Here is a 27202-nt window from a genome sequence, read left to right on the forward strand (position 1 = left end):
CTAAGGTCTCAGAGGCACTTGCCCATCGGGCAAGTACAGGTCATGTTCTACTTGCCCGAAGGTCATGCCCACTTGCCCGAAAAGTAAATTGTCCATTATAAAATGATACTGTAGGTAAGATTTTAATTACCTCTCAATTTAACACTTATTTCTTTACTTTATGGGGCTGTGCGCTAAAAAAAAATCATACCTTCAAATGCAAATGCCTACATAGCTATGATTGAATATCTATATGGTTTCACACTTGTTACATTCCACAGACCAGAAGACAGAGTGCGCTGGCCACGTTCGGGTGTTTATACAGATATCTTGAGTGAAAAGCCAACTTCACCTGCCCGAAGGTTTTATTTACCTGCCGGGGGCAGGTGGGCAAGCCTTAGTGTCAATGCCTGCCTAGGAGACATGCAAACTCCACACAGAAAGGCCCTTTTGCCAACCCCACTTAGGGTATGGGCACTGATGACACGGAGGAGAGAACACGCCCCCCAGCACCCACAGCGTCCCCAGCGGGAATCAAACCCAGGAACTTCTTGCTGTGAGACAACAGCGATACACACTGCGCCACCATGCACCACCATTCCCCCTATAAACCTCTATATACACCTTGTTGACTGGAGCCCCACAGGGATCTCTTAGATCTCTACACCAAATCTCTTCGCTGAAAATAGCCAAATGTTGGTCACCAGGGACCCCTGTCTAGTCAACTAGACACTGGTGTGTCTAGTTATTGTTTGAGATCATAGAGAACAACATGTGGAATTACCACTAAGTGCTAACAATAAGTGCTTATGTTTCTGGCGCTAAACCCCAAAGTGGGTGAGAGTGAGTACCATCGGATGTTTGGCAGGTAGTTTATGTATGCAGGTGGTGATAGCCTCTCTGCCCATTCTCCCTCTTTCTCCCTCTCTCTTTCACCCTCTTTCTCCCTCTTTCTCCCTCTTTTGCCCTCTTTTCTCGCAGTTTCTCCCTCTCTCTCTCTTTCTCCCTCTTTCTCCGTCTTTCTCCCTCTCTCTCCCTCTTTCTCCCCTTTCTCCCTCTCTCCTTTCTCCCTCTCTCTCCCTCTTTCTCCCCTTTCTCCCTCTCTCCTTTCTCCCTCTCTCTCCCTCTTTCTCCCTACTCTCTCCCTCTCTCAAACTATTTTGCGTTTTTTTTTTACTGGTGGGGTGGGGGTGAAGAGGTAACAATGCTGCATGGGGGTTTCATTACCCTTGCCTTTACCCACACGAACCCTAGCGTTTCTATTCTGGGCATGTCATGATAGGTGAACATTTGGCAAAACTATGGGAACATTCTCCGAATGCCGATCTACACTGTCAGGTTCACAGTGCATTGCGACATGCTGCAAGCTTGTAGATCAGCTATTTTCAAGTAAGAGACTCTATTATGATCCAGGTATTATGCCTTATGCCTTAACTTCTTTGCCTTTTTTTACTATATAGACATATTTTTTTTAATATTTCAAATAGCTGATCTGCAAGCTCACAACGTGCAGATGTAGATCAGCATTTGAAGCATTTAAAAATGTTTTTCAAAATAGTAAAAAAAAGGCAAAGAAGTTAAGGCATAAGGCATAAGACCTGGATCATAATAGAGCCCCTTGGTGTAGAAGGGAAAAAAGGAAGGGCCCCAGTATAGACCCCTGGGGGACCCCAGTCAATGAAGGCTACAGGGTTTAAGGGTAATAGGGTTTAACTTGTCAAACAGAGTACAGTGCAGTGCTGTGCGCAGTCCCCATCTGAACCCCTTCCCAGCGCTAGGCATGGTGTGTGATAGCGGCTACAGGCTACACAGACTCTTGTCAATGGGTTTACATGCCGTCTGCCAGACCTGCTGATGCAGCCATTTCCTCTGCTATTGACTGGAGCAGGTCACCCGTAACAGAGCCATCGGCATCACCTACAGTAGTTTGAACAACCACCAGCTGAGTGGCAAACAAACAACCTAAAATGCTGTCTAGAATCTGAATGAGGACCTGGAAATCGCAGCACATAATCACGATTGTAATGGCGGTAGCTCCTTTTCGGAACCACTCACTCCACGGCTATGCCGCTCCGAGATGTGGTTCCTAGTCAGGGCATGCCCAAATGAGTTATTGCCGGCAATGCCGGGGGTGGTTCGCCAGGTAAACAACCGCTCTTACCGTCACCAAGCGTTATATCCAAAAAGCAATGGTCCTGTTCCGGTCTCTTGCATCTCTACTTTTTTAGCGGCGGGGGTAATCCAAGCGTTGTGTTGAAACAATACTTTGAAAACGCTCACTTTGTCAGCCCGGTCTGTGTTTTCCCAGTGAAATGTTACGGAAGCAACCACGTGACTCGCCATTAATCTCAAGCGAGAGTAATGGGAGCCTGTCGCGAGATTTCCCCGCGAGAAATGGCAACAGGCTGACAAAAAAACACAGACCGGGCTGACAAAGTGAGCGTTTTTAAAGTATTGCTTCAACAAATCGCTTGGATTACCCCCGCCGCTAAAAAAGTAGAGATGCAAGAGACCGGAACAGGACCATTGCTTTTTGGATATAACGCTTGGTGACGGTAAGAGCGGTTGTTTACCTGGCGAACCACCCCCGGCATTGCCGGCAATAACTCATTTGGGCATGCCCTGACTAGGAACCACATCTCGGAGCGCCATAGCCGTGGAGTGAGTGGTTCCGAAAGGAGCTATAATGGCGGTAAAAGATGCATGCGGTGGCAGCGTGTGCGTTTGCCTTGCACTGTAGACATCAGTGATGACTGATGAGTTAGAGAGAGAGAGACACACACACACGCACGCACACACACACACACACACACACACACACACACACACACACACACACACACACACACACACACACACACACACACACACACACACACACACAGAGCAGACGACACCTCCTGCTGTCACCATGCAGACAAGCTGTTAAGACAACCTGTCTAATTACGAGGCACCCAGAGCCGGCGTCGTCCATAAACTCAACACCTCGCTATTAAGGAGCTTGGCTGTCATAAAGCAGGGGTGGGCTGACAGGAACCAGGAGTGCGTTAGAGGCATGGAGGAGGAGACGTGCTCTGTGAGGCCGATAAAGCGGCTCTAAAGCGTCATCCCTGCTTACCGAATGTGATTAAAGCACACCAAGCACTGCCTGGTCACTGGTCCTGGGCCCTCATCTGACCCGCCAATCGGCGCTGCTCTCTGGTAATTGCTTTGTTCCGGAAACAGGACACTCCTACTTTCTGGAGGGCCGGTTACGGTATGAATCATAGCAGCAGAGGAGATGAGGAACACTAGAGAGTATGTCAGACAGTCATACTGTTGAGAGAAACACTGGCTCTGGCAAAGAATGCAGACATAATATTGGCTATTTATATTTATTATTATTTATATGTATTATAAATGTATTTATTTATTGTAATATTTGTTGTTTGGGTAATAACATTTTCCTGTTGGACTGGGTTCAGTGGTCTTCCACTGTGCAATAAAGCTCTAGTTCCGTATAGAGCTTGGAGGTAGAGGCAACCTCAACATACTAAGATGTTTAAGGGTTAGTCCGGCCCCCGGCCCCTTGGGTAGCTGACAACGTGGCCCCCTGAACAATTTAGTTGAATAGCTCAGATTTATGGGGTACATACACAGGGTTATTTAAAACATTTACGTTTAAAGTAATGTTGTGTACCGGTAATCTGTTTACATTACTTTGATGAAGTAATCAAAAATGATTGAATTACAATGCTATTACAATTGTAAGAAGAAATCTGACATCGGTAGCAATCATCGATGGGACGATAATCGTATCGTGGAGGTTTAAATTTATCGTGAAATTATCCTCCGTCATGCACTGGGATCAATTCACCTTTTATTTGCCGAGCTGCATATCCAGTACCACTTAAACCCTCTATAGTTGGAAATAACGTACTTGATACAGTTTGTTTCACTCTCTACCAAATCGTTGCGAGCTTGTAGATCTGCTGTTTTTGGCAAATGTTATGCCCCACTAGCATAATGGATGTTGGGGATATTTTGATTATCGCGATAATATCGTAAATAGCAATTTCTTTGGTCACAATAATCGTGACATGAAATGTTCATATCGTCCCATCCTTAGCTGTTATAGAAGGGCTTAGTCATATTTGCCTATCCCTATTCTACATATCACGTTGTCGGGTGAAAACCTTGTATCTCCAAGTTTCAAATGTGTACGTTCTTTCGCAAAGTAAAGCCCTGCTTCATAATACAAGGCCGTGGCACAAAAGTAGTGAAAACAGCAGATCTACAAGCACACAACGCCGATCGGCTGTTTTCACTAGTTTAATTCATTTTTAAAATGATAAATGCAAAACGAACGGTTTTGGACATACAAGGTTTTCCCCCGACAACGACGATATCACGTACCGTAGGTTATATGTTGTATTTCTCCAGTGACAGTGCCGGGATACATCACGCCTAGTGAATGAAGCCTCATCTATTTGTCATGATGAGGAATGGGCCTGAAACCCTAAACCGCAGGCAGCCACCCTGGCCTATATTCCACAATCTGAAACCAGAGAGAGGGGGGCAATAAGTGTGTGTGCTCTCGTTCAAGCATGTACTGTACTGTACTGTACTTAGCCCAGGGCTTTTTCTTATGCTATCGACCCCATCTCTGCATTAGGAGACAAAATGGTGTCTGCCGGGGCTCTCTGGGATAAGAGAAAGAGAGTTTTTCATCCTTGGCACAACCAGGCTACGCAAGGGCCGCTTAACGCTGAAGTAATCATAAAATCATCCACCTCTCTGGGTTATTTATCCATATCGGCACACTTTGTACTGCGTTAGCTCACGCTGGGAGCGAGGGCTGCAACTATCCATTATTTCCTTAGCAATTATTCTATTGGTACTTTTTACGATTAGTCAAATAATTGAGAAGTGTGTTCAGTAATCGACTAAATTGATTAGTCTGATTAGCAACTGCCCTATTAAAACTTTCCGTCGTACAACAGTGTCAACAGTGTCATGAAAAAGAGCGTAAATAGCAGCTCTACAAGCTCGTTTTGGATGCGTGGCACATATCGTCGTTGTCGGGTGGAAACCTTGTATCTCCAAGTTTCACATTTTTACGTTCTTTCTCAAAGTAAAGCCCTGCTTCATCGTACAAGGCCGTCGCACAAAAGTAGTGAAAACAGCTGATCTACAAGCACACAACGCCTCGCACCTGTGCTTGTAGATCGGCTGTTTTCACTAGTTTAAATCATTTCTAAAAAGATAAATGCAAAACGAACAAGGTTTTCACCCGACAACAACGACATGTGTCCTCAGAGAAACAAGAGCCACCTGAATTGATGCATCCGTGATCGCAGCACTAACTGCGCGCTTTTACCGTAGGGTCGTAAAAGGCCTCGTAAAAACGACATGAGGTTTATTACGATGCTATCGCTTTAGGATAGGCCTGCAGTTGTTTGTGTGTTTTCTTCTGTGCAAAGCTGTATTATTGGTTGGGCTGTATTGATTTTCTAGGGATATGGGTCTTTATTCTCGTGCAGACAAATACTGTAGATTTGATGTTCACCGGCTTTCCCTGGTCCACTGGGCCATTATTTCTGATCACACACATATTTATTGGCCTCAGCAGTCTTTCCTGCATTTTTTATTTTATATCCAGCTAGCTTATACAAGTACAGTCTGCTCTGCTTTATAAAATATACAGTATACCATTTTCGTCAAATTACAGCTTTTAGTGCTATACTTGTAAATGCAGTGTATGCTTCTTTGGTGCCAAAGTGCTCAACGTTGGGAGGTGAGGTGACTCAGTCATGTCTTAGGTCAGAGCAGATTGGAAACTGTCATCGTCCGAGACGTAAAGATAAGTTACGAAGGGTTTGACTAATGTATTTGTGCCGTGACATCGTTTCCAACCTTTTAAGGTGGAATTCAGACATCCGGCATAGTCTCAAAGACAATGTAATGTTGGCTGTTTCGAGTGTAATGATGCAGCAGTGCTGCATTATCATTTGAACAAAGGGTTGCTGTTGTTGAGATAAAACAGAAACCAGACTGTAATTGGCTTGTAAACCTTTATCAGATAAAGAAAATCTGGCTCCCACTCCCTTCTGCAGCCACTTGACTTTACTAAACAAATCAATACCTCACTTAAGGTCACAGATACGTGTGTAAGGTGGGGGAAACTACATCTCCTTGTGCTGATGGTAGCCTATGGCTATGACAGCCTTTTAAAGTCAAACTAGCCCCTGGAGTTTAGTTGAAAAGGATGCTTACAGTACAATCCACAGCATACATGGGCAACTGGCGGCCCGAGGGCCTTCACTTAATGCGGCCCGCAGGTTAATACTGGAATACCAAACATGACCTGCTTTAATTCCGTCAGTCTATGTTAGTAGCTTAATGACTAGTATAGTAGTATTAAAATGTATTTATTTTTATGTCAAATGTTTTTGTATTGAAGTTCATAAAGTTAACATGAGTATATAATTAAATGCGTTTGAAATTAAATCAAAATGTTACATTTCAGGATTCCAATTAAAATATATTAAAAAAAAATCAGGTTTCAAATTATAAAGATGCAAAAATAGCTGATTGTTTTGAGCTTGTATATCTGATATTTTTGCTTATTTTTTTATGAGATACTAGAATGACAAAGTAGGACGTAGCAATATGCAATGTGGCCCTCTGGAGTGAAGGTGGAAATATAGTGGCCCTCGTCATCATCAAAGTTGCCCACCCCTGATCTACAGTATGAATGAATACAATGCTATTTTCACACCTTGTTTTAAGACCCGTCCCTTACGGGATTATAAGACAACAAAAACATGATTACTGCACGATTGGTACAATTTACACAAAGAAACAAAGAACTGAAACACAGTTTGTGCAGTTTATGCACACTTTTCACAAAGAAAGAAGAAAGAACTGAAACAATTATTTGCAACACGAGCCAAAATAAAACTATAAAACTAATAAAATTAATAACTAATAAAACTAACTAACTAACTAACTAACTTACGTACGTACGACGTACGTACATACATACATACATACATACATACATACATACATACATGCAGCTTTAAAATATATAAAGCGTTTCTGCAGCATTGCAGCACATCTGATTCAATTGCTTTCAAGCGGTCCGTGGAAAATTCCAAAATACACTTGTGCACGTTGTAGGGTTCAGAGATGATGAACTTACTTAAAACAAGAATTCAGTGGTGTCAGGTACTGTATGCAGTACAATTATTACTTTTTTGAAGCACATTTAACACAATTGGAAATTCTGTGTACTTCACAAAAGAATAATCTCATACATACAAAACACACATAAATATTGAAATTATCTCTACAAATAGATAAGATTTTTACAAAAAAGTTAAGTACAGTACAGTAGCAACTTCTGGAAAAAATATGCTGTTGGCGTATAGAATATGCCAAACTTAAGGTCTTTGCACACTGCTGCGGTTTTCGGGCCGAATATCGGGGTGAATTTCGAAGCGCGTGAATAAATCAACCTCACGTTATGTCAATCACGTTTGCACACTGCCGCCCGTTTCGTATTTATTTTCGGACCAGGGTTGATTTTTTCCGATTTCCGCAACTGTCGCCACTGGGTCCTTTGCTCTCTCTCTCTCTTCCTGGCCTGAAAAATGCTTTCGAGGATTTCGGATTTCCAAAACGCAACGAGAAAACACAGTCCAGTGTGCAACCAGCTTTACACTGTACATTTGAGGGTGCTCTTTTCTTTTCTCGTTATTTTTCTCATTATTATTATTACCCTTTTTAGATTATTATAATTTTTTAGATGTGGTTTGCTGTTATTATATTGTTTGCTGTTATTTTATACATACCACTGCATTGTATGAAGGATGCCAAACAAAAACAAGTTTTACTCTTATGTACCTGTACAATAAGACGTAGCAAGAAAGTACAACCTTGAACCTTGAGAGAGATATATATAGAAAGATAATAAGAAGAACCCGCCCAGATTATCATAGAATGATTATTTCCCCCAGGATTCTCGCTGCGTCATCTTCCTGATGACTCTAATGGGCTTCTAATCATGCCTATCTGTCCTCCTGTATTGACTGGTCATTGTTCTCAGAGAGGTCTCGGCAGGGGCGTCACAAGGGGGGGGGGGGGGGGAAGTGGGACTGAGTTACTAGGGCCCAAGGTGGAGGGGCCCTAGTAACTTTAGCTATTGAAAAATAGCAGACATACAAGCTTGTAGATCTGCTATTTTTGAAAAGTCGTGAACATGTGTCCCTGGAACTAAATATTTTGAGATGGGGGGGGGGGTGGTCCGTGACCAAATACATATCATCTTGGGGGTCCTTGACATGAAAAAGTTTGAGCACCACTGACATGGAAACATAGGTTTCTTGCACACATTTTCACATTTCTTTTCAAAAATAGCAGATCTACAAGCTCACAGCGCGGCACCGAGTGCCGCGCTGTGAGCTTGTATATCTGCTATTTTTCAATAGTTAACATTCATGGGGGGCCCGCAGTGAATCCTTGTACCCAGGGCCCAGAATTTGGTGTGACGCCCCCGGGTAAGCATCTCTAATAGTACAGAGAGGAGAGGTGACTCTGGCCTTTCTGGGCCCATTAGCAGCTCATCATGATGCTGAGCTGACTCCCTCAGATCCTGTTTCACATGGGCAGCCCTCAGCCCCGCTCTGACCCGTGTTCTCTCTGTCCTGTCTTTCAGCCATCGTGAACCCCAAGGCGCCCAAAGAGAACAAGAGCTTCAACTTTGATTACTCCTACTGGTCGCACACCTCGGTAAGCACTCCTGCTGCACCCCCACAGGGCGCGCGCACGCACGCACGCATGCACGCACGCACGCACGCACGCACGCACACACACACACATAGGGCTGTCACAATTATTACATAATCGTCTAATCGTGATTATTTGACATAATCGCGATTATTTTTCATAATCGTCATAATCGTTTCCATGTTGAAAAATGTTCATACCGTATATTTTTGTAAAAGTCAAAAATAGTGGAAATAGCAAATCTACAAGCTCACAACGCGTCGCATCGCGACCCGTTGTAGATCAGCTATTTCCACTATCAATGTTCTTTTTTAAATATAAAGTTGTCAAATATGTCAGTAATCTATTTGTATATTTAGGTTATGTGTCATATCTGCCATGTGCAACTTAAAAGCCTAAAATCCAAACAGAAATGTAATTGTCAACGACAAAAACACAATTAAATCGTTAATCGCAATGATTTGAGAGAAAATTAATCGTCATGTAAAATGTCATAATCGTGACAGCCCTAACACACACACACACACACACACACACACACACACACACACACACACACACACACACACACACACACACACACACACACACACACACATGCTACAGGCAGGGCTAATCTGCTACACATGTATATACAGTACACGCATAAAACACACAAAATGGTTGAACAAGTCAGGGCTACAACTATGGATTTATTTCGTAAAGAGTATTCTATCGATTATGTTTTTATTCATCAAATAATCAAGAAGCAAGCTTTTTAATATATAAAAAAGAATGATATATCAACACATGGATTAACCAATTATCAAATCTACAAGCTCATAACGGGTTGTGATCTGTGGCATGTTATGAGCTTGTAAATTGTCTATTTCACCTATTTTTGATATATTTTTGAATTTCTTTCAAACTTTTATGAATCAATTATCAATCGATAATCGTATTAATGATTCATAAAACCTGCAATATTTGATTAAATCAATTAGTTTGATCAACTGTTGCACCCCTGTAACAACGCCATATATAGCAGAACAAATGGATACTTTGGGGTGTTTTATGGAATTACAGTGTTAAAGACTTTCCTCACTGTCCCTGCCCTCTCTCTCCACAGCCAGAGGACATCAACTTTGCGTCTCAGATGCAGGTGTACAAAGACATCGGTGTGGAGATGCTGCAGCATGCCTTCGAGGGATACAACGTCTGCATCTTCGCTTACGGTCAGACCGGCTCTGGCAAGTCCTACACCATGATGGGGTTTCAGGATGTCAAGGACCAGCAGGGGATCATTCCTCTGGTAGAGATTACACCTTATTATCGTGTGTCTTAATAAAGGACAACTTTGTTTTTTTACAACACGGGTTCATATTTTAGATTGTAACTAGAGAAAAGAAAAGATGAATGTTAAAATGTTTTCATTTACTGCTTCCAATCGTTTTAGCGATTTTAATGATTTTGATTTCAACATACAAGTGGTTAAATATGTAATTTTAGACACAATAAGCCCATTCCCAAGATGGACACCGCAATCTTTCAAGAACAGATGTGATTTATGGGAGCTAGTATTGTTACTGTGAATAGCAATAAAGAAATCTCTGGCTTATTGTGTCTAAAAATACATATTTAGCCACTTGTACGCATGCCCCCAACCACTGAAATCAAAATCGCTAAAATGGCTTTTCTTTTATATATATATTCATCTTTCCCTATAAGTGGTTTTGTAAAAAAAACAAAGTTGTCCTTTAAGCTTGAGTTATACTAGTTGCACTTGTATCACGTACTGAAAATAGCCGATCTGCAAGCTCACGGCGTGTTGTACGGTAGATCTATTTTCAGTGTGCGACACAAGTGCAGCTAATTATACATCAAGTTAAAAAATGTTGCATAATCAAAGGATGACTGAAATAAAAGTTTGAAAAGGTTCTAACGCTTGTCTTGGTTTTCTCCTACCAGATGTGTGAAGATCTTTTCACAAAGATCCACAGCAACAATGACAACAACATGTCCTACTCCGTCGAGGTACGCTCCCATCACCACCTGCCCCCTGCGAGCAATATGTACACCCAGGGACGTGCTGGCCATTGGGAAAAGCGGGACAACTCCCGAACGGCCGGTTCATTCCAGGCCGGCCCTTAGGAAAAAAAATTAAATAAAATGTCGGCCTTCGTTCCATTTTGGGGGCTGGGCGGCCAACAAAGTAAATCGTCACTGTCGGGCAGAAACCTTGTATCTCCAAGTTTCAAATTTACACATTTTTTCGCAAAGCAAAGACCTGCATCATCATATAAGGCCGTTGCACAGAAGTAGTGAAAATAGCCAATCTACAAGCTCACAACATATTGTGAGTTTGTAGATCATTTATTTTTTGGCAAATGTTCTGCCCCAGGATAATGGATGTTGAGGATAATTTGATTATCACTATAATATCGTAAATCACGATGTCTTTGGTCACACTAATGGTGACATGAAATGTTCATATCGTCCCATCCCTCCCTACTCTAAACGTTGACCAATGCGTCCTCCAGGTGAGCTACATGGAGATCTACTGTGAGCGAGTGCGCGACCTGCTGAACCCCAAGAACAAGGGCAACCTGCGCGTGCGAGAGCACCCTCTGATGGGACCCTACGTGGAGGACCTGTCCAAGCTGGCCGTCACCTCGTACAACGACATCTCCGACCTGATGGACTCTGGGAACAAGGCCAGGTGACGCTTCTTTGCTTGCTTTTCGTGGGGGCGAGTTTTGTGTCAAAGGCTGTAGCGACTAGCGAGTGCACCATGCTTGCACGGCCGCGATTGAATGGATTCATTAAAACCCATTTAGAACGGGTACACGTTATAGTGTATTATTATTTTATGCTTTAACTATTGAAAAATAGCAGATATACAAGCTCACAGCGCGGCACCGAGTGCCGCGCTGCGAGCTTGTAGATCTGCTATTTTTGAAAAATCGTGAAAATTTGAATTTTGACCCGATTCTATAAGTGTCTTTTGAATCCTAAGATTTTTTGAAAAACCCTATGTTTCTATGTCAGCAATCTGGCTAGCCATCGTCAAAGAAAAGGTCCTTTTTACTTAACTGGAGCTCAGTTAGTCTGTACTTGAGAGACTACTATATCAGTGGTTCTCATACTTTCATGTGAAGGACCCCCAAAATGACATGTATTTGGCCACGGACCCCTATCTCAAAATATTTAGTTCCAAGGACCACCCAGAAGCAAAAATTTGAGTTACAAACGTTCGCTTTGAAAATACATATATTCAAAGATTTGCACACATTTTCACGACTTTTTCAAAAATAGCAGATCTACAAGCTCGCAGCGCGGCACTCGGTGCCGCGCTGTGAGCTTGTATATCTGCTATTTTTCAAAAGTTAAAGCATTCAATAATCCTAGGCCTAAATGGGTTTTAATGACCCAATTTACTGCATGGGAACATTCATGGTGAGGGAGAAGGACAAATGGAGTTTACATTGAGTTCAGCACTAAATACATTAAAGACTGTAAATCTGAGGAAGATGAACAAAAACCAATGAAAGGCTGACATACAAACTCTACATAAATGGTAAATGGTAAATGGTGCATTTATATAGCGCTTTTATCCAAAGCGCTTTACAGAGATTGTGCATTACATTCACCCATTCACGCACACATTCATACACCGGTGGCGGAGGAAACCATGCAAGGCACCAACCTGCTCACCGGGAGCAACGTGGGGTTCAGAGTCTTGCCCAAGGACCCTTCGACATTATCTCAGGGGGAGCCCGGATTCGAACTGGGAACCCTTCGGGAACCTTTCGTGTTCTAATAACGGTTTCTCTACCCCTGAGCTATGCCGCCCCACATGCTGCCCTACATGCCGTAGGTGCTCATAATCACCACGTGATTCCTCTTTATATTCTTCCCATTGACGTTTGGTTGGATGTCAGTCTTGTCAGCACCAAAAATGATAACTGTGCTGTGAGTATTGGAAATGCAACCAAAAAGTCCCCATTGTCTATGGTAAGGCAAGTTAACACTAGGGTGACTGAGGTGTCAAAATGACCTATTTTAGACATTTTAACTCAATAGTTTGAGCTGGTCAGTCAGAGCTTGATCTCCTCTGTCATTAGAATGAATCACTTTCAACCTGAAAATGTTTAACCTATCCAAAATAGATATGCCCAGGTTGAAAGTGGTAATGTACCCATGTATGTAAATGTGATTGCTGAATGCTTATATTTTCAAAACCTTCCTCAGTGCAGTGTACAGTATTTCACTGTAGATCCACCATTCAAGTGTTGTTGAAAGTGTATTCTTCTCTACAGGACTGTGGCCGCCACCAACATGAACGAGACCAGCAGTCGCTCACACGCCGTCTTCAACATCATCTTCACCCAGAAACGCCACGACACTGACTCTGAAAACACGTCCGAGAAGGTAACGTTTTTCCTCCTCCCCATGTAACGATTCTTTGGGTACTTAGAAAAGCCCTATATATATATTTGATATATTATTATTATTACAGTAGTGCAGAGGTTCCCAAACAATGGGTCGGGGACCCATTTTTATGGGTTGCAAGTAAATATCTTATTTTATTTTGTGACAACCCCATTCATACTGAAGTCTTTTCTTTTGCAGGTCAGCAAAATCAGCCTGGTGGATTTGGCTGGAAGTGAGAGGGCTGATTCCACAGGAGCCAAAGGGACCAGACTGAAGGTGATTGTCAGCAACTTGTAACGCTAAAAGCTTAGTTTGGATACTGGACAAACAGTGCCTTTCTCTATATTGAAGCATCATGAATACTACAATGTCGCTGTCGGGTGGAAAACTTGTATGTCCAAAACGGTTACTTTTCAGGAAAGGGAAAAAATAATCTGCGTTCCAATGAATCCAATGTGTAGTAGTTATTATTTAGTAACAATCAGAGTCCTGCACGGGTCCAATTTTGACAACCCGCGTCCGCCCCGCACGTCATCAATCAGATCCGCGGACCGACCCGCTACCCACGAATCCGCGATTATATAAAAGTCTAAACCAGAACCGCCCTTCCGTCAAAATACAGAACTGTTGCCCGCCCTGCTACCCGCGATTACATGCAGTAAAGTAAATAGACTACAGACGTGTGTGTGTGTGTGTGTGCTTCCAAATGGCATAGCACTCAATCGTCCCTGCACGCCGTCCTCAGTGTTTGCGTCGCAATATATTTACATAAACGCCAGGTTGGCTGCCACTCTTAGTTCTTTTAGATAGGCTTTTAAACCACCCTTGTTATGGTGAGAACATGGGCTAACGCTGGTACCCGCTGGGTATATGCGGGTACCCGGTCCGTTGCAGGACTCTGGTAATAAGCTCTTGTTAATACTTTTCATTGTTCAAATATTTATAAAACCCATTTAAAGACTTTCACTTTCCCCAAAAACTAAATTAAAACAGCAATGTGAATTTAGATCAGTAATTCTTTCTACTTTTGTGTGACACTGTAGTATGACAAAGAAAGGCATACATTTACAAAAAAAATAAAAGAGATAAGCCCGACAGTGACAATACGTTTAGTTGCAGCAGAAATGACTTCTGCCTCTCACCCTGATACAGGAAGGAGCAAACATCAACAAATCTCTGACCACGCTGGGGAAAGTCATCTCTGCACTGGCAGAAGTGGTACGAAACTATTCATCTTTTCCCTATAAGTGGTTTTCTGTTTAAATTGTAAAATGGAATGAACAAAAAATAATATATTTCTTTTATTATTATTTACTTTCCTTTAGGACTCTGGACCAAATAAGGTAATTTTCTACAAGCGTCGGGAGATATCAATAATATAATCTTTTGTTGATAAACTGACGGTTGTCCTTATCTGATATATGTGTTGTGTTTCTTAACAGAATAAGAAGAAGAAAAAAGTGGAGAGCCACATCCCATACAGAGACTCCGTGCTGACCTGGCTGCTGAGAGAAAATTTAGGTATGAGCAGTATTTGTATACTATATTTATCAGTACAATAAAGTATGTGTCAGCATGTTCCACTACAGTGTATTATTATTTTATGCTTTAACCGTTGAAAAATAGTAGATATACAAGCTGCAAACTTGTAGATATGCTATTTTTGAAAAATCGTGAAAATTAGAATTTTGACCCGATTCTATAAGTGTCTTTTGAATCCTTCTAAGATGTTTTGAAAAACCTATGTTTCTACGTCAGCAATCTTGCTAGCCATCGTCAAAGAAAAGGTCCTTTTCACTTTTCACAAATGGAGCTCAGTTAGTCTGTTCTTGAGAGACTACTGTGTCAGTGGTTCTCAAACCTTTTCATGTGAAGGACCCCCAAAATGACATGCATTTGGCCACGGACCCCCATCTCAAAATATCTAGTTCCAGGGATCCCCCAGAAGCAAAATTTGAGTTACAAACGTTCGCTTTAAAAATACATATATTCAAACATTTGCACACATTTTCAGAACTTTTTCAAAAATAGCAGATCTACAAGCTCACTGTGAGCTTGTATATCTGTATATCTTTTCAATAGTTAAAGCATTCAATAATTCTAGGCCTAAATGGGTTAACCTCTCCTCTCCCCTCTATGCCTACAGGGGGTAATTCGCGTACGGCCATGGTGGCTGCCCTCAGTCCAGCGGACATCAACTATGATGAGACTCTAAGCACACTCAGGTACGACACAGAGTACAGGTACAGTCACACGCGTCCTCCCACAGCACAGAGGACGGTGGACGTTGTAGGGCACTGACGTTGTAGGGCACAAGCCCACAGCGTTGTGTAATACTAAAGGAATTACGCTTCGCTCAATGACCCTTTGAATGCCCTTCAAAGGCGTGCTGCAGTGTGCAGTGACGAGGGACAGATTGCACGCTATATAGGTGGAGGCCATGAAGGCAGGGTTTGGTGTTTTTTATTTTTTATTTTACGTGCCTGGCTCTCTCCGCCTTCACATGGGAATGGAAATGTGTAGCGGTGCAACAGTTAATCAAACAGTTGATTTATTTAATAAAATAATCAATTAATAATCAATCCCTATTTTGGGCATGTAAACAAAAGTCTAAATTTTATAGTTTAATTTAATAGTGAAAATACGCTACACATTGTGAGCTTGTAGATTGCCTATTTTCACTATTTTGTGCCAGCCATTTCTACAAGTGACTGTATGAGTATGGCATAAACAGCTGCAACTGACTGTGTCACTGGCACGCATAAACATTTTTTAATCGAGTCCCAGCCCTAATATATATATATATATATATATATATATATATATATATATATATATTATACAGTATATACCGGTACGACGTGCTTCTCGATTCTTTGATGGAAAAAGCAATGTATGGAATAATCACTAAGAACATAATGGATAGTTGCAGCCCTTCTCCCGTGTTCTTGCAGGTACGCCGACCGCGCCAAGCAGATCCGTTGCAACGCCGTCATCAACGAAGACCCCAACCATCGTCTGGTGCGCAACCTCAAGGATGAGGTGTCTCGTCTGAAGGAGCTCCTCTATGCCCAGGGACTGGGAGACATCATTGACAGTAAGGGAGTTTCTTATGAGTGTATCTATGTTATATCAAGTCTAGCCTTGTACCAACTACAAAGACTGTCAGAGATTTCCTTTTTATGGAGAAGCACGGCCACGGAACACAGAATTCCAAACAGTATTTGGGTAAGTGGGCCAAGACTATCAGACTTTCTTTTAACCCATTTAGAACGGGTACACATTATTGTGTATCATTATTTTATGCTTTAACTATTGAAAAATAGCAGATATACAAGCTCACATGCAAGCTTGTAGATCTGCTATTTTTGAAAAATCGTGAAAATTAGAATTTTGACCCGATTCTTTAAGTGTCTTTTGAATCCTTCTAAGATTTTTGGAAAAACCTATGTTTCTATATGTCAGCAATCTGGCCAGCCATCGTCAAAGAAAAGGTCCTTTTCACTTAAATGGAGCTCAGTTAGTCTGTTCTTGAGAGACTACTGTGTCAGTGGTTCTCAAACCTTTTCATGTGAAGGACCCCCAAAATTATATTTATTTGGCCACGGACCCGCATCTCAAAATATTTAGTTCCAGGGACCACCCAGAAGCGAAATTTGAGTTACAAACGTTCGCTTTGAAAATACATATATTCAAAGATTTGCACACATTTTCATGACTTTTTCCAAAATAGCAGATCTACAAGCTCCCAGCGCGGCACTCGGTGCCGCGCTGTGAGCTTGTATATCTGCTGTTTTTCCACTGGTTAAAGCATTCAATAATTCTAGGCCTAAATGGGTAATGCAGTGCTTCGTACTCTGGTCCTGCTGGCTAGTTCTCCAGTTAAATGAACTCAGGGATGACTGTAGCTGGGTGGGTAGAGAGGCTGCATGATAATCATAATTTACACAACAATACACTCCTAAGAGAACAGCTGCCCAAAGAGCAGTCATCAAAAGCCATCTGCTGGGTGAATGCAGGAAAGTAATTTCCCCGCCCTGAGGATGATAAAATACTCCCCTTTCCTTTCATTTCATCTACTGTCCCAGATCTAACTCAGTCCCCCGGTAAGAACCGGCAGTACTCCGGGTCCTCTCGGCTGACCATTGACTGCTGGTGACCCAGATTGTCACTGTTGGGCAGAAACCTTGCATAATATGGGTATATTTCATACATTGACTGTATCATTTGACAGTGTCATGCAAAAGCAGTAAAAATAGATAATCTTCAAGCTCACTACACTATTGCTATTTTTGAAAAGAGTATCAGTGGGTTTCTATATTGGAACCCATGTTATTTTTCCCCATTTCCTGAAAAGTAGTGGTTTTGGAACTAAAAGGTTTCCGCCCGACAGTGACAAGCTCTAACTCCAGTTCCCCCGGGGATAAGCGTCAATACTCAGGGTCCTCCTCTTCACTGGAGCTGAGGGCCACTTGGTTTATTGGCTCTGTCCAGGGACCACTTTCTCCACAGTAATGCACACACAACAACCCCCCCACCCCACCACCCCCCTGTCCACACTAGGGCATTCACCAAATATTCGAATATCAAAGTCACTATACGACGTTGTTCACCGAAGTCGAATATTCTTTTTTTTTTTTTTTTTTTTTTTTCCCTCTTTAAAAAATATATAGTTTATAAAGCTTGGCGAGATAGGAAGTCATAAGAATGAGTTGTCAATGCCCCTGGTGGATGAATTTGTTAATGCTCTATACCAGGGGTTCTCAAACCTTTTTAGGCAGTGACCCCCAAAATAAACATATTTGAACTGGGGACCCCCACCCTGACAAGCACTTGGATGTGACTCGGTTCCGCAGATAAATATTGTGAAAATAGCAGATCTACATGCTCACAACGCCTCGCAACGCGAGGCGTTGTGAGCATGTAGATCGGCTATTTTCACAATGTTCGTCTCTTGTACTTAATATTTGACATTTTGGCCAGTACTGTCGAATATTCGACAATTCGAATACTTTGAGGTCGAATAATTCGAATACTAAAAATCTCTATTCGTGAATGCCCTAGCTGACACAGCACATCTCACAGACACACTACTTTGTTTTATTCTCTCTGTTTTCATGCCCGTCACGTGTGTGCAACACTATCGCAAGAATGTGGCGCTTAGCGCCCCCCCCTTGTCCTCCTGGCTGAACCTTGTGATTCATTCATTAGCAAGAGAAAAGTCGCCAGGCTGTTGCAGCGTGCAGTCGAGTGCGCTCATCAGCTAATTCACTGAGCGATGCCCTGGCCTGAAGACTACTTCCTGACTATTTCCAGCGGAAAAAAAGTGTACATGTGACATTTGTTTTGTGTGATGCCTTATGAATTTGCTTTTCATCTACCACAACAGTATATACTTCAGCTATTGGCTCCCTGTCAAATCCTCAGTGTTAATTTAACGGTTTGTAACTCAAATCGTACCCTGTAACCCCACACAATCAATTTGGTTATAGTCCAGTAATTTTAGGCCAAAATTAGGCTAAACCTAAAACAAATTGCAATAGTAGCAAACTCAACTGATTTTGTAATCTCAATATGTCCTTAGTGAGAGAAAAAAAAGTCCCAAGGAATCCCATCAGGGGAAAGTTTTGAAAACGACCTACCTACCTTCAATTACTATACACTACACTATAAAGGAAAATATGACTCCCACAAAATCTGCTTTAAGTGGGATGTGAGGGGTCAAACTAGTGGTTTTTAATTATTCTGAAACCATTGCAAGCATTTATTTTGCATGAAAAACATTCCTTGGGCAAGAAATGGCCCCTCAAAACGATGGTTTAGTGATGAGTCATCAATTTTCACAGTCTTTTGGGGTCCGTTTTTAGCCCAAGGAATGTTTTTCATGCAAAACAAATGCTTGCAATGGATTCAGAATAATTAAAAACCCATAGTTTGACCCCTCACATCCCACTTAAAGCAGATTTTTTGGGAGTCATTTTTTCCTTTATAGTGTAGTGTATAGTAAGCGAAGGTAGGTAGGTCGTTTTCACTACTATTGCAATTTGTTTTAGGTTTTTTCATATAATGACTGGACTATTAGGGCTGCAACTATTTCAAACATTTCCAAAAGTTTAAAAATTCACCAAGTAGCGAAAAGAGGCTATATTTTCGCTATTCATTGCAGTGTACGGGTTAGGCCTCTAAGTGGTTATAATAACACTGAGGATTGTTTTGTACATAACTCCATCTAAAAGTGTTACCTTGTCTGTTTTTTCCTGTCTCCCTGTCTCTATCTTTCCATCATTGTCTTTCTCTCCTCCCTCTCTCTCTCAGCATATCGGGGGTCGGGCACTCAGATAGAGGGTTTGAAATGTGTGTTTCTATGGCTCTGTGGCTTTGCATCCCGGCTTGCCGGCCCTCTCTTCTTGACGGCTCCAGCACAATAGCAGCTTTCAGTGTTCTCTCCAGCACCATGTAATCATCATGAGGAATGATCGGTCAAAGAGATGGGGGTGAATGATTAGTCAACATTGATTTCTGACTCCCACCTGGAGCTGCTAATGTTAATGCAAAGTAGAAAACAACCGGGGGCCGTTTAAAAAGCATCCGCTTGATGCTGATTTATGGCCGTTGTTAGTGCTGGGCCATATTACTTCAAATCAATGTCTCCATTATTATGCCACCATTGTGCAACAACGCGTAATTCAGGGTTAAGTGGGTAATCAAAGTAATCAATTTAATCAATGATAAAATATATGTTAGAATTGTCTTTGTGTCTTATCATTGACAAATAAGTACCAAAACTTGAATATTTAATATTGTCCCCTGGGTGATCTTGTGAGTTCTTGGCTATCGGTGCCATGCAGTTCAGTGGTGCTGTAGAGATTCTGTGTGCATTGGCTTTGTAGCTTTTTTGGCATCAGACAGCGAATGAGCTTAAGCAACGCTAATGAAGTGCACACACGCAAGAAATGCAATTTGTTCTGATCAGCGGAGATATATATTATAATTTAGTTAATGCTTCCGCTTCCTTGATGACTGTGCGAGAAGGGCTTTGTACTGTAGCTGGCTCAGGTCTTTCCTCTCTGGCAGAGGGTCCGTCTCTGTGATGCCACACTACACTACTGTCTCCCATTGGCTACTGGCAATCATGAGAGACGACGTTCAAAAACCTAGCCTACCAGTGACATCATCGTTAGGCAAGATTTCACATTTCTTATTTTATTTCCTATCAGCGCGAGAACAATGGCCTCCATATAGCATATCGTCGTTGTCGGGTGAAAACCCTGTATGTCCAAAACCGTTCGTTTTGCATTTATCATTTAAAAAATGATTTAAACTAGTGAAAACAGCCGATCTACAAGCACACAACGCCTCGCGGTGCGAGGCGTTGTGTGCTTGTAGATCTGCTGTTTTCACTACTTTTGTGCGACGGCCTTGTATGATGGAGCAGGGCTTTACTTTGCGGAAGAACATACAAATGTGAAACTTGGAGATACGAGGTTTCCACCCGACAGCGACGATATTAACTTTCCAGGAATAGTACGCCTGTCGTTTCTATTAGCATGGATTGCCATCGGCGATATCACTGGTAGACGGGTTTCTGAGCCGTCCACAGCCCTCCTCTGATACACAGACATGAGTAGACAAAAATGGTGTCATATTATCATGAGCATGAGTGAGGACAAGGGATGGGATGATATGAAAATTTCATATCACGATTATTGTGACAAGAAATCGAGATTTACAATATTATCGCGATAATCAAAATCCATTATCCTGGGGCGGAACATTTGCCAAAAAATAGCCGATCTACAAGCTCAAAACGCGTCGCTTTGCGACGCGTTGTGAGCTTGTAGATCGGCTATTTTTTGGCTAAGACATTTGATAGAGAGTGAAAAAAGACTGTATCAAGTACGTATATTATAATTACCTTTTACCAATTAGAGAGGGTTTATTAAGTGGTACCGGATATGCAACTCGGAAAATAAAAGGTGATCCCAGTGTATGACGGAGGACGATATCACCATAAATAAAATCTTCGCGATGCGATTATCGTGTTTTTTTATCACGATAAACGATAATATCGCACATGGTCCCATCCCTAGTGAGGACCAATGATATGAAGATAGGTTGAAAATGGATGGAGTGGTCCTTAAAGACCTGAGGCCCATTCTACAAATGCCTTCTAAATCAGTGGTTCTCAAGCAGCGGGTCAACAAACCCAGCGTTCGGATTTGATTGGTCAAGCTTCGTGTGATGTTGCGCTTTGATCAGCGCAACTACATGTTCAGGCCTCTGCGCGGTCTTTTCACCCAGCGGATCTACAAGCTCACAACATGTCACGATGCGACACGTTGTGAACTTATTAGTTCACCTACCTATTTTGGGGAAAATCTTTGGATAGGGCTTAAGTGATAAATTAAATGACTCTTTTTACAAAATATGGGTCAAAACCACTGGTAATCTGTAGTTTAGGACTCTCCAAAATCGGGAACGGCATTAGACCCAAAACTATGACATGGGTCGGGCTCTATAAATCAGTTACTTCAATTAATTGTTGCATCTCTAAAATGAATGAATAGTATAAGAATCAGTTTGACCACTTTAACCTCATTTTGTACGTCAGCTATTTGAAAATAGACGATCTACAAGCTCACTAATAGATGGCTATTTTTGAAAGATTTAGAAATATCTTGAAGAATTTGTGAAACATTTTGAATAGTAATGAAAGATTTTAACAACACGGTAGCGGTCACTGGTTTAACCCATTCAGAACGTGTACACATTATTGAGTATTATTATTTTATGCTTTAACTATTAAAAAATAGCAGATATACAAGCTCACAAAACTTGTAGATCTGCTATTTTTGAAAAATTGTGAAAATTAGAATTTTGACCCGATTCTATAAGTGTCTTTTGAATCCTTCTAAGATTTTTTGAAAAACCTATGTTTCTATGTCAGCAATTCTGGCCAGCCATCGTCAAAGAAAATGAGGTTAAAGTGGTCAAACTGATTCTTATGCTATATTAAACTCATTTTGCTGGGGGCCCCCCTTGGAACCCGATCAAGGACCCCTGGCGGTCCCCAGACCACACTTTGAGAACCACTGCTCAAACATCATAATGTAACAACAGTATAGTATATGGCCTTCAATGCCCACCGCACCATGGATACATTGTGAGGTCATTAGGTAGCCATCTCCAGTGAGCTTATCTCATCAATGTTTATTCTCTGGCCATAACACAGGACATAATGAATGGACTTTAATTAGATGCTGCCTTTTGGCGGACAGCAGAGATTGTCCAGGCTGTGATACACTGTCTGTCCCTCTTTACTGCTGCACGTTGCCATGGCAGCTGCATGGCAGCGCCGGCATGCTATGTGTCTTGGAGCATTGCTTCTCAACGTAGGGTCCAGGGTCCCTACGGGGCAGTGTTGATTTTGTCGACTAAAACTATGACGAAAAATGTTTGTCGACTGCATTTTTTTCACTGACGAAAACTAAATAAAAACTAAGCTGTGATGACTAAAACTAAGACTAAATATATTGTCAATTTCGTCAACAAAATAAAAACTAGACTAAAACCTTAGGGGTGTTTGGTTGGTCTCAGGTGTTGCGTGCTGAAAATAGCAGATCTACAAGCTCACAACGCGTCGCAGCAGTGTAAAATCAGCCATTACAATGTCATCAAGGCCTGCGAAAATTAATTTCAGTTGACTAAATCAACTAGATTTAGTCGCCAAAAAATCTTTTGATATTTAGTCGACTAAAATTTGACTAAAACAAAAACTTTTCAGGTGACTAAATTATGACTAAAACTAAATGACATTTTATTCAAAAGACTATGACTAAAACTAAATCAAAATTTGCTGTCAAAAACAACACTGCTATGGGCCTGTAACTCCGAGAGTGTACAAATGGAACCAAAATGGACCCGTGGTTAAATTAACACTGAGGATTTTACAGTGTAGATTGCAGTGCCAGAGCAAAAAAAAAAGAAAAAGAAACACTCTCTGAGTTACAGGCCCGTTAAGGGTCCATTATAATTGGTCCCTGGAATCCGACGTTGAAAACCAGTGTGTTAGAGATTGAAACATGGGATTCACTGGTGACTATATCGTCGTTGTCGGTTGGAAACCTTGTATCTCCAAGTTTCAAATGTGTCCGTTCTTTCGCAAAGTAATGCCCCGCTTTATCGCACAAGGTAGTCGCACAAAAGTAGTGAAAACAGCAGATCTAGATCGGCTGTTTTCACTAGTTTAAATCATTTTTAAAATGATAAATGCAAAAGGAACAGTTTTGGACATACAAGGTTTTCACCCTCCAACGACGATATATATTTGGGGTGGGGGGTATAGAATCAGCTGCTTCCGTAAGTACAGTAGCTCGCTCAACTGAATATATATTTGAAGAATCAGTGATATACCCATGATAATAATCGTATCGTTTTTCCAACGCATCTAGAGGTCTTTGTCTCACAGTTACCCTCCTGTGAGCCTTCCACTCTGCCACAGAAATGGATTTCCTGGTAATTTTACGGTTGCCCACGGAGCAGTAAATGAATTGAGCGAGGCTTTTAGATGTAATCTGACCTCCATGATGTGCAGTCTTTTTAGTGTTCTGAGCCGGAAACGCGCAGCAGCGGCAGCAGGCATCCGTCTCCCCTTGTGGTCGACTGCACGCACAAAAAGGGAAAACATGAAAAAGAATGTAGTGCCGTTCTGACATTCATTTTAGAGATGCAACAATTAATCGAAGTAAATGATTTAATATATTATGAATATTAATAATAGTTTATTTACTAAAAATAATCAAGTAGTAATCGAAAAAAAAAATAACCAAGTAGTAATCGATCATGTCATTATAGGCGTCTTTATTTGATATAGTTGATCTACAAGCTAACAACACCTCACGATGGGACATGTTATGAACTTGTAGATCCGCCCTATTTCAAGTATGAAATGAGGTTTAAGTCCATTCATACAATATATACAAAAATGCTTCTCGATTGTTTGATTAATTGGAAAAAGTAGTAAGAAAATAATCAATAGTTGCAGCTCTAAATACATAAAGAATTATTTATTTATCCCCAAATCTTCTTTGACAGAGTTTTAATCTAGTGGTTCTCAATCGTTTTCAAGGACCCTGAAATTAGACTCATCTGAACAGAACATGATGCCAGGCTCCTACCGGTAGATTGTAGATCGGCTATTTGTATATAGGGTTAAAGTGGTTAAACAGATTTAGCTGGGGACTCCCAGGGGTCCCTGGGGGGGTTTCAGGGGGTCCTTGGACCCCACTTTGAGAACCACTGCTTTAATCCACTTGTAGAACTTCTGTCCGGAGTGACGGATGTGCTTGGAAAACTTGCCAGTGTTATTGAATGGTCCTTGCAGGTGTTGAATGGTCCTGCAGTTGAATGGTCCAATGGTTCTGCACAGGAATCCCTTTGCTTGATGTTTGCACCCCAAAAAAATAAGGAGTGTTGATTTGACTCCGTCAGAGTGAACCACTTTCAACCTGGCTGGCGTCCCTATTTTGGGCATGTCATAATAGGCGAAAATGTTCAAAAGTCAATGTTAAGAAATCTTAAAAAAAAATAGCAGATCTACAAGCTCACAACACGTCCTGAGCTTCGTTTGGCTGTTGTCACTACAAGTATTAGGCCTAGGCCAGACGGAGCTGGATATTTCATATATCCCGGTTTTTCAGATAGCCACATAAATATCTAGGTCCACATGACAAAGATATCTAGGTCTAAAATAATCCCCAGACCTCCACTAGGGGGACAAGCACACACACAGTAAAGTCTTCAGAGATATCCGGGTTCACACGGATCCAGTGAATCGGATATTTTTCAATGTCTCCACTTTTATCTGGTTTAAAAAATATCCAGCTTTGCGGCCAAAATATCCAGCTTCGTGTGGCTGCAAGCCCCAACCGCATAAAAAAAATGTCTGGCAAATGTCTAGCCTCTAAAATATCCAGCTCCGTGTAGCCGGCACCTCAATCAGGCTTAAGTGGTTAAATGAACACTCCTTTCCTCAGTCCTGCATTAGTTGGATGTTTGCATCTTTTGAAGCTGCTCCTGTTGTGTGGCTGTGCGTCGGCAATGCTGCACCTCCTCGGCCTTCTTGGCTGCGTGGCTTCTATCCAGGGGCGTCACACCAAATTCTGGGCCCTGGGTACAAGGATTCACTGCGGGCCCCCCATGAATGTTAACTATTGAAAAACAGCAGATATACAAGCTCACAGCGCGGCACCGAGTGCCGCGCTGCGAGCTTGTAGATCTGCTATTTTCTTTAAATCATGAAAATGTGTGCCAAGAAACCTATGTTTCCATGTCAGTGATGCTCAAACTTTTTCATGTGAAGGACCCCCCCCCCCCATCTCAAAATATTTAGTTCCAGGGACCCCCCAGAAGCAACATTTTTGTTACAAATGTTCACTAAAAAAATACATATATTCAAAGATTTGCGCACATTTTCACGACTTTTCAAAAATAGCAGATCTACAAGCTCGCAGCGCGGCACTCGGTGCCGCGCTGTGAGCTTGTATATCTGCTATTTTTCAATAGCTAAAGTTACTAGGGCCCCTCCACCACCTTGGGCCCTGGTAACTCAGTCCCACTTTCCTACCCCTTGTGACGCCCCTGCTTCTGTCCCCCTGCTCTTGCTCTGTGTCACAATACTGTCTAAACATAACGTCTAAACACTACCCTGTTCTGTGTTTCAAGCTACGTCTCTTCTTCCTTCCTCTTCTCCGTCTCCCCCATCCCCTTCTCCCTCTCCTCCTTCTCCTTCCGCTTCCTCCTCGTCTCCCTCCCTTCTTGCCTCCCCACCACGCCCCCGCCTTCCCCGTACACAGCCCAAACGCGCCCCTTACCTCACCCCGACGTGCCCCCCCTTCCCCTCGACTTCCTGACAGACCTGTCCGATTCCAATAACAATAAACGCCCGCCACCTGTCAATCAAAGGGATGATCTCTCCACAGTGACCAATGCCATGACGGGGATGAGTCCGTCTCCGTCCCTGTCGGCTCTGTCCAGCCGCGCCGGGTCCATCGCCAGCCTCCACGACCGCATCATGTTCAGCCCCGGCAGCGAGGAGGCCATCGAGAGGCTGAAGGTGAGAAGCTGCCAACGCTACGCCTCTTTAACCCATTATGAACGGGAACGCATTATTACGCATTATTTTATGCTTTAACTATTAAAAAAGAGCAGATATACAAGCTCGAGCTTGTATATCTGCTCTTTTTGTGCAACTAATTTGTGCATGTCTGAATATTTTGACCCGTTTCTATAAAGTATCTTCTAAATCCTTCTAAGGTTTTTCTTTTGAAAAACCTACCTTTCTATGTCAACGGTGCTCAAACCTATTCATGTCATTGACCCCCAAAATGATATGTATTTGGCCACAGACCCCCACCTCAAAATATTTAGTTCCAGGGACCCCCAGGAGCAAAGTTTGAGTTACAAATGTTCGCTCTAAAAATACATATATTCAAAGATTTGCACACATTTTCACGACTTTTCAAAAATAGCAGATCTACAAGCTCACAGCGTGGCTCTCGGTGCCGTGCTGTGAGCTTGTATATCTGCTATTTTTCAAAAAGCATAAAACATAAAATAATTCCAGGTCGTAACATCCTTGATCTGTTATTCACCTATGATACTGTAGTAGCATATCTTTTCTATGACATGCTAACATTGTGATGTGCTCGTTCCTATCACATTCAAGGATCAGGTTAGCCACCACGACCGTGGTCTTTCAGAAGAGCTTGTGTGTGTTTAACTTTGAATATCAACTACAAACATGCATTTGTTCATCTTGCCTTACGACATCTCAATGTTTACCGGAATGTTTCTCTCATTTCAAACATCAGGAAACTGAGAAAATCATCGCTGAACTCAATGAAACTTGGGAGGAGAAGCTTCGCCGCACAGAGGCCATTAGAATGGAAAGGTGAGTATAGGACTGACGCCTTACTTAAGCCGGATTTATACTTATCCTACGACTGCATTGCAGGCCGAAAATAGCTGATCTGTAAGC

At 42.0% G+C, this 27202-nt stretch overlaps 1 protein-coding gene across 16 annotated transcripts in view; it reads left to right on the top strand.

Annotated features, from left to right (window-relative positions):
* The window catches only part of kif1aa (kinesin family member 1Aa), a 100925-nt gene that overhangs the window by 11957 nt on the left and 61766 nt on the right, over nucleotides 1-27202 (top strand). For 11 of the 16 annotated variants that reach the window (XM_080738341.1, XM_080738352.1, XM_080738355.1 and 8 more), the window contains 14 exons: nucleotides 8681-8754; nucleotides 9860-10042; nucleotides 10699-10764; nucleotides 11271-11449; nucleotides 13050-13161; nucleotides 13363-13440; nucleotides 14317-14382; nucleotides 14490-14507; nucleotides 14607-14685; nucleotides 15311-15389; nucleotides 16119-16261; nucleotides 19480-19518; nucleotides 26145-26278; nucleotides 27036-27115. In XM_080738341.1, the coding sequence (XP_080594467.1) occupies nucleotides 8681-8754; nucleotides 9860-10042; nucleotides 10699-10764; nucleotides 11271-11449; nucleotides 13050-13161; nucleotides 13363-13440; nucleotides 14317-14382; nucleotides 14490-14507; nucleotides 14607-14685; nucleotides 15311-15389; nucleotides 16119-16261; nucleotides 19480-19518; nucleotides 26145-26278; nucleotides 27036-27115 (1330 nt within the window). The remainder of the gene's footprint in view (nucleotides 1-8680; nucleotides 8755-9859; nucleotides 10043-10698; nucleotides 10765-11270; nucleotides 11450-13049; nucleotides 13162-13362; nucleotides 13441-14316; nucleotides 14383-14489; nucleotides 14508-14606; nucleotides 14686-15310; nucleotides 15390-16118; nucleotides 16262-19479; nucleotides 19519-26144; nucleotides 26279-27035; nucleotides 27116-27202) is intronic. The other 5 variants (XM_080738353.1, XM_080738344.1, XM_080738354.1 and 2 more) reach the window with 1 other exon arrangement.

The sequence above is a fragment of the Nannobrachium achirus genome (genome assembly GCF_963921795.1).
Source record: "Nannobrachium achirus genome assembly, chromosome: 1".
Taxonomy (NCBI): Eukaryota; Metazoa; Chordata; class Actinopteri; order Myctophiformes; family Myctophidae; genus Nannobrachium; species Nannobrachium achirus.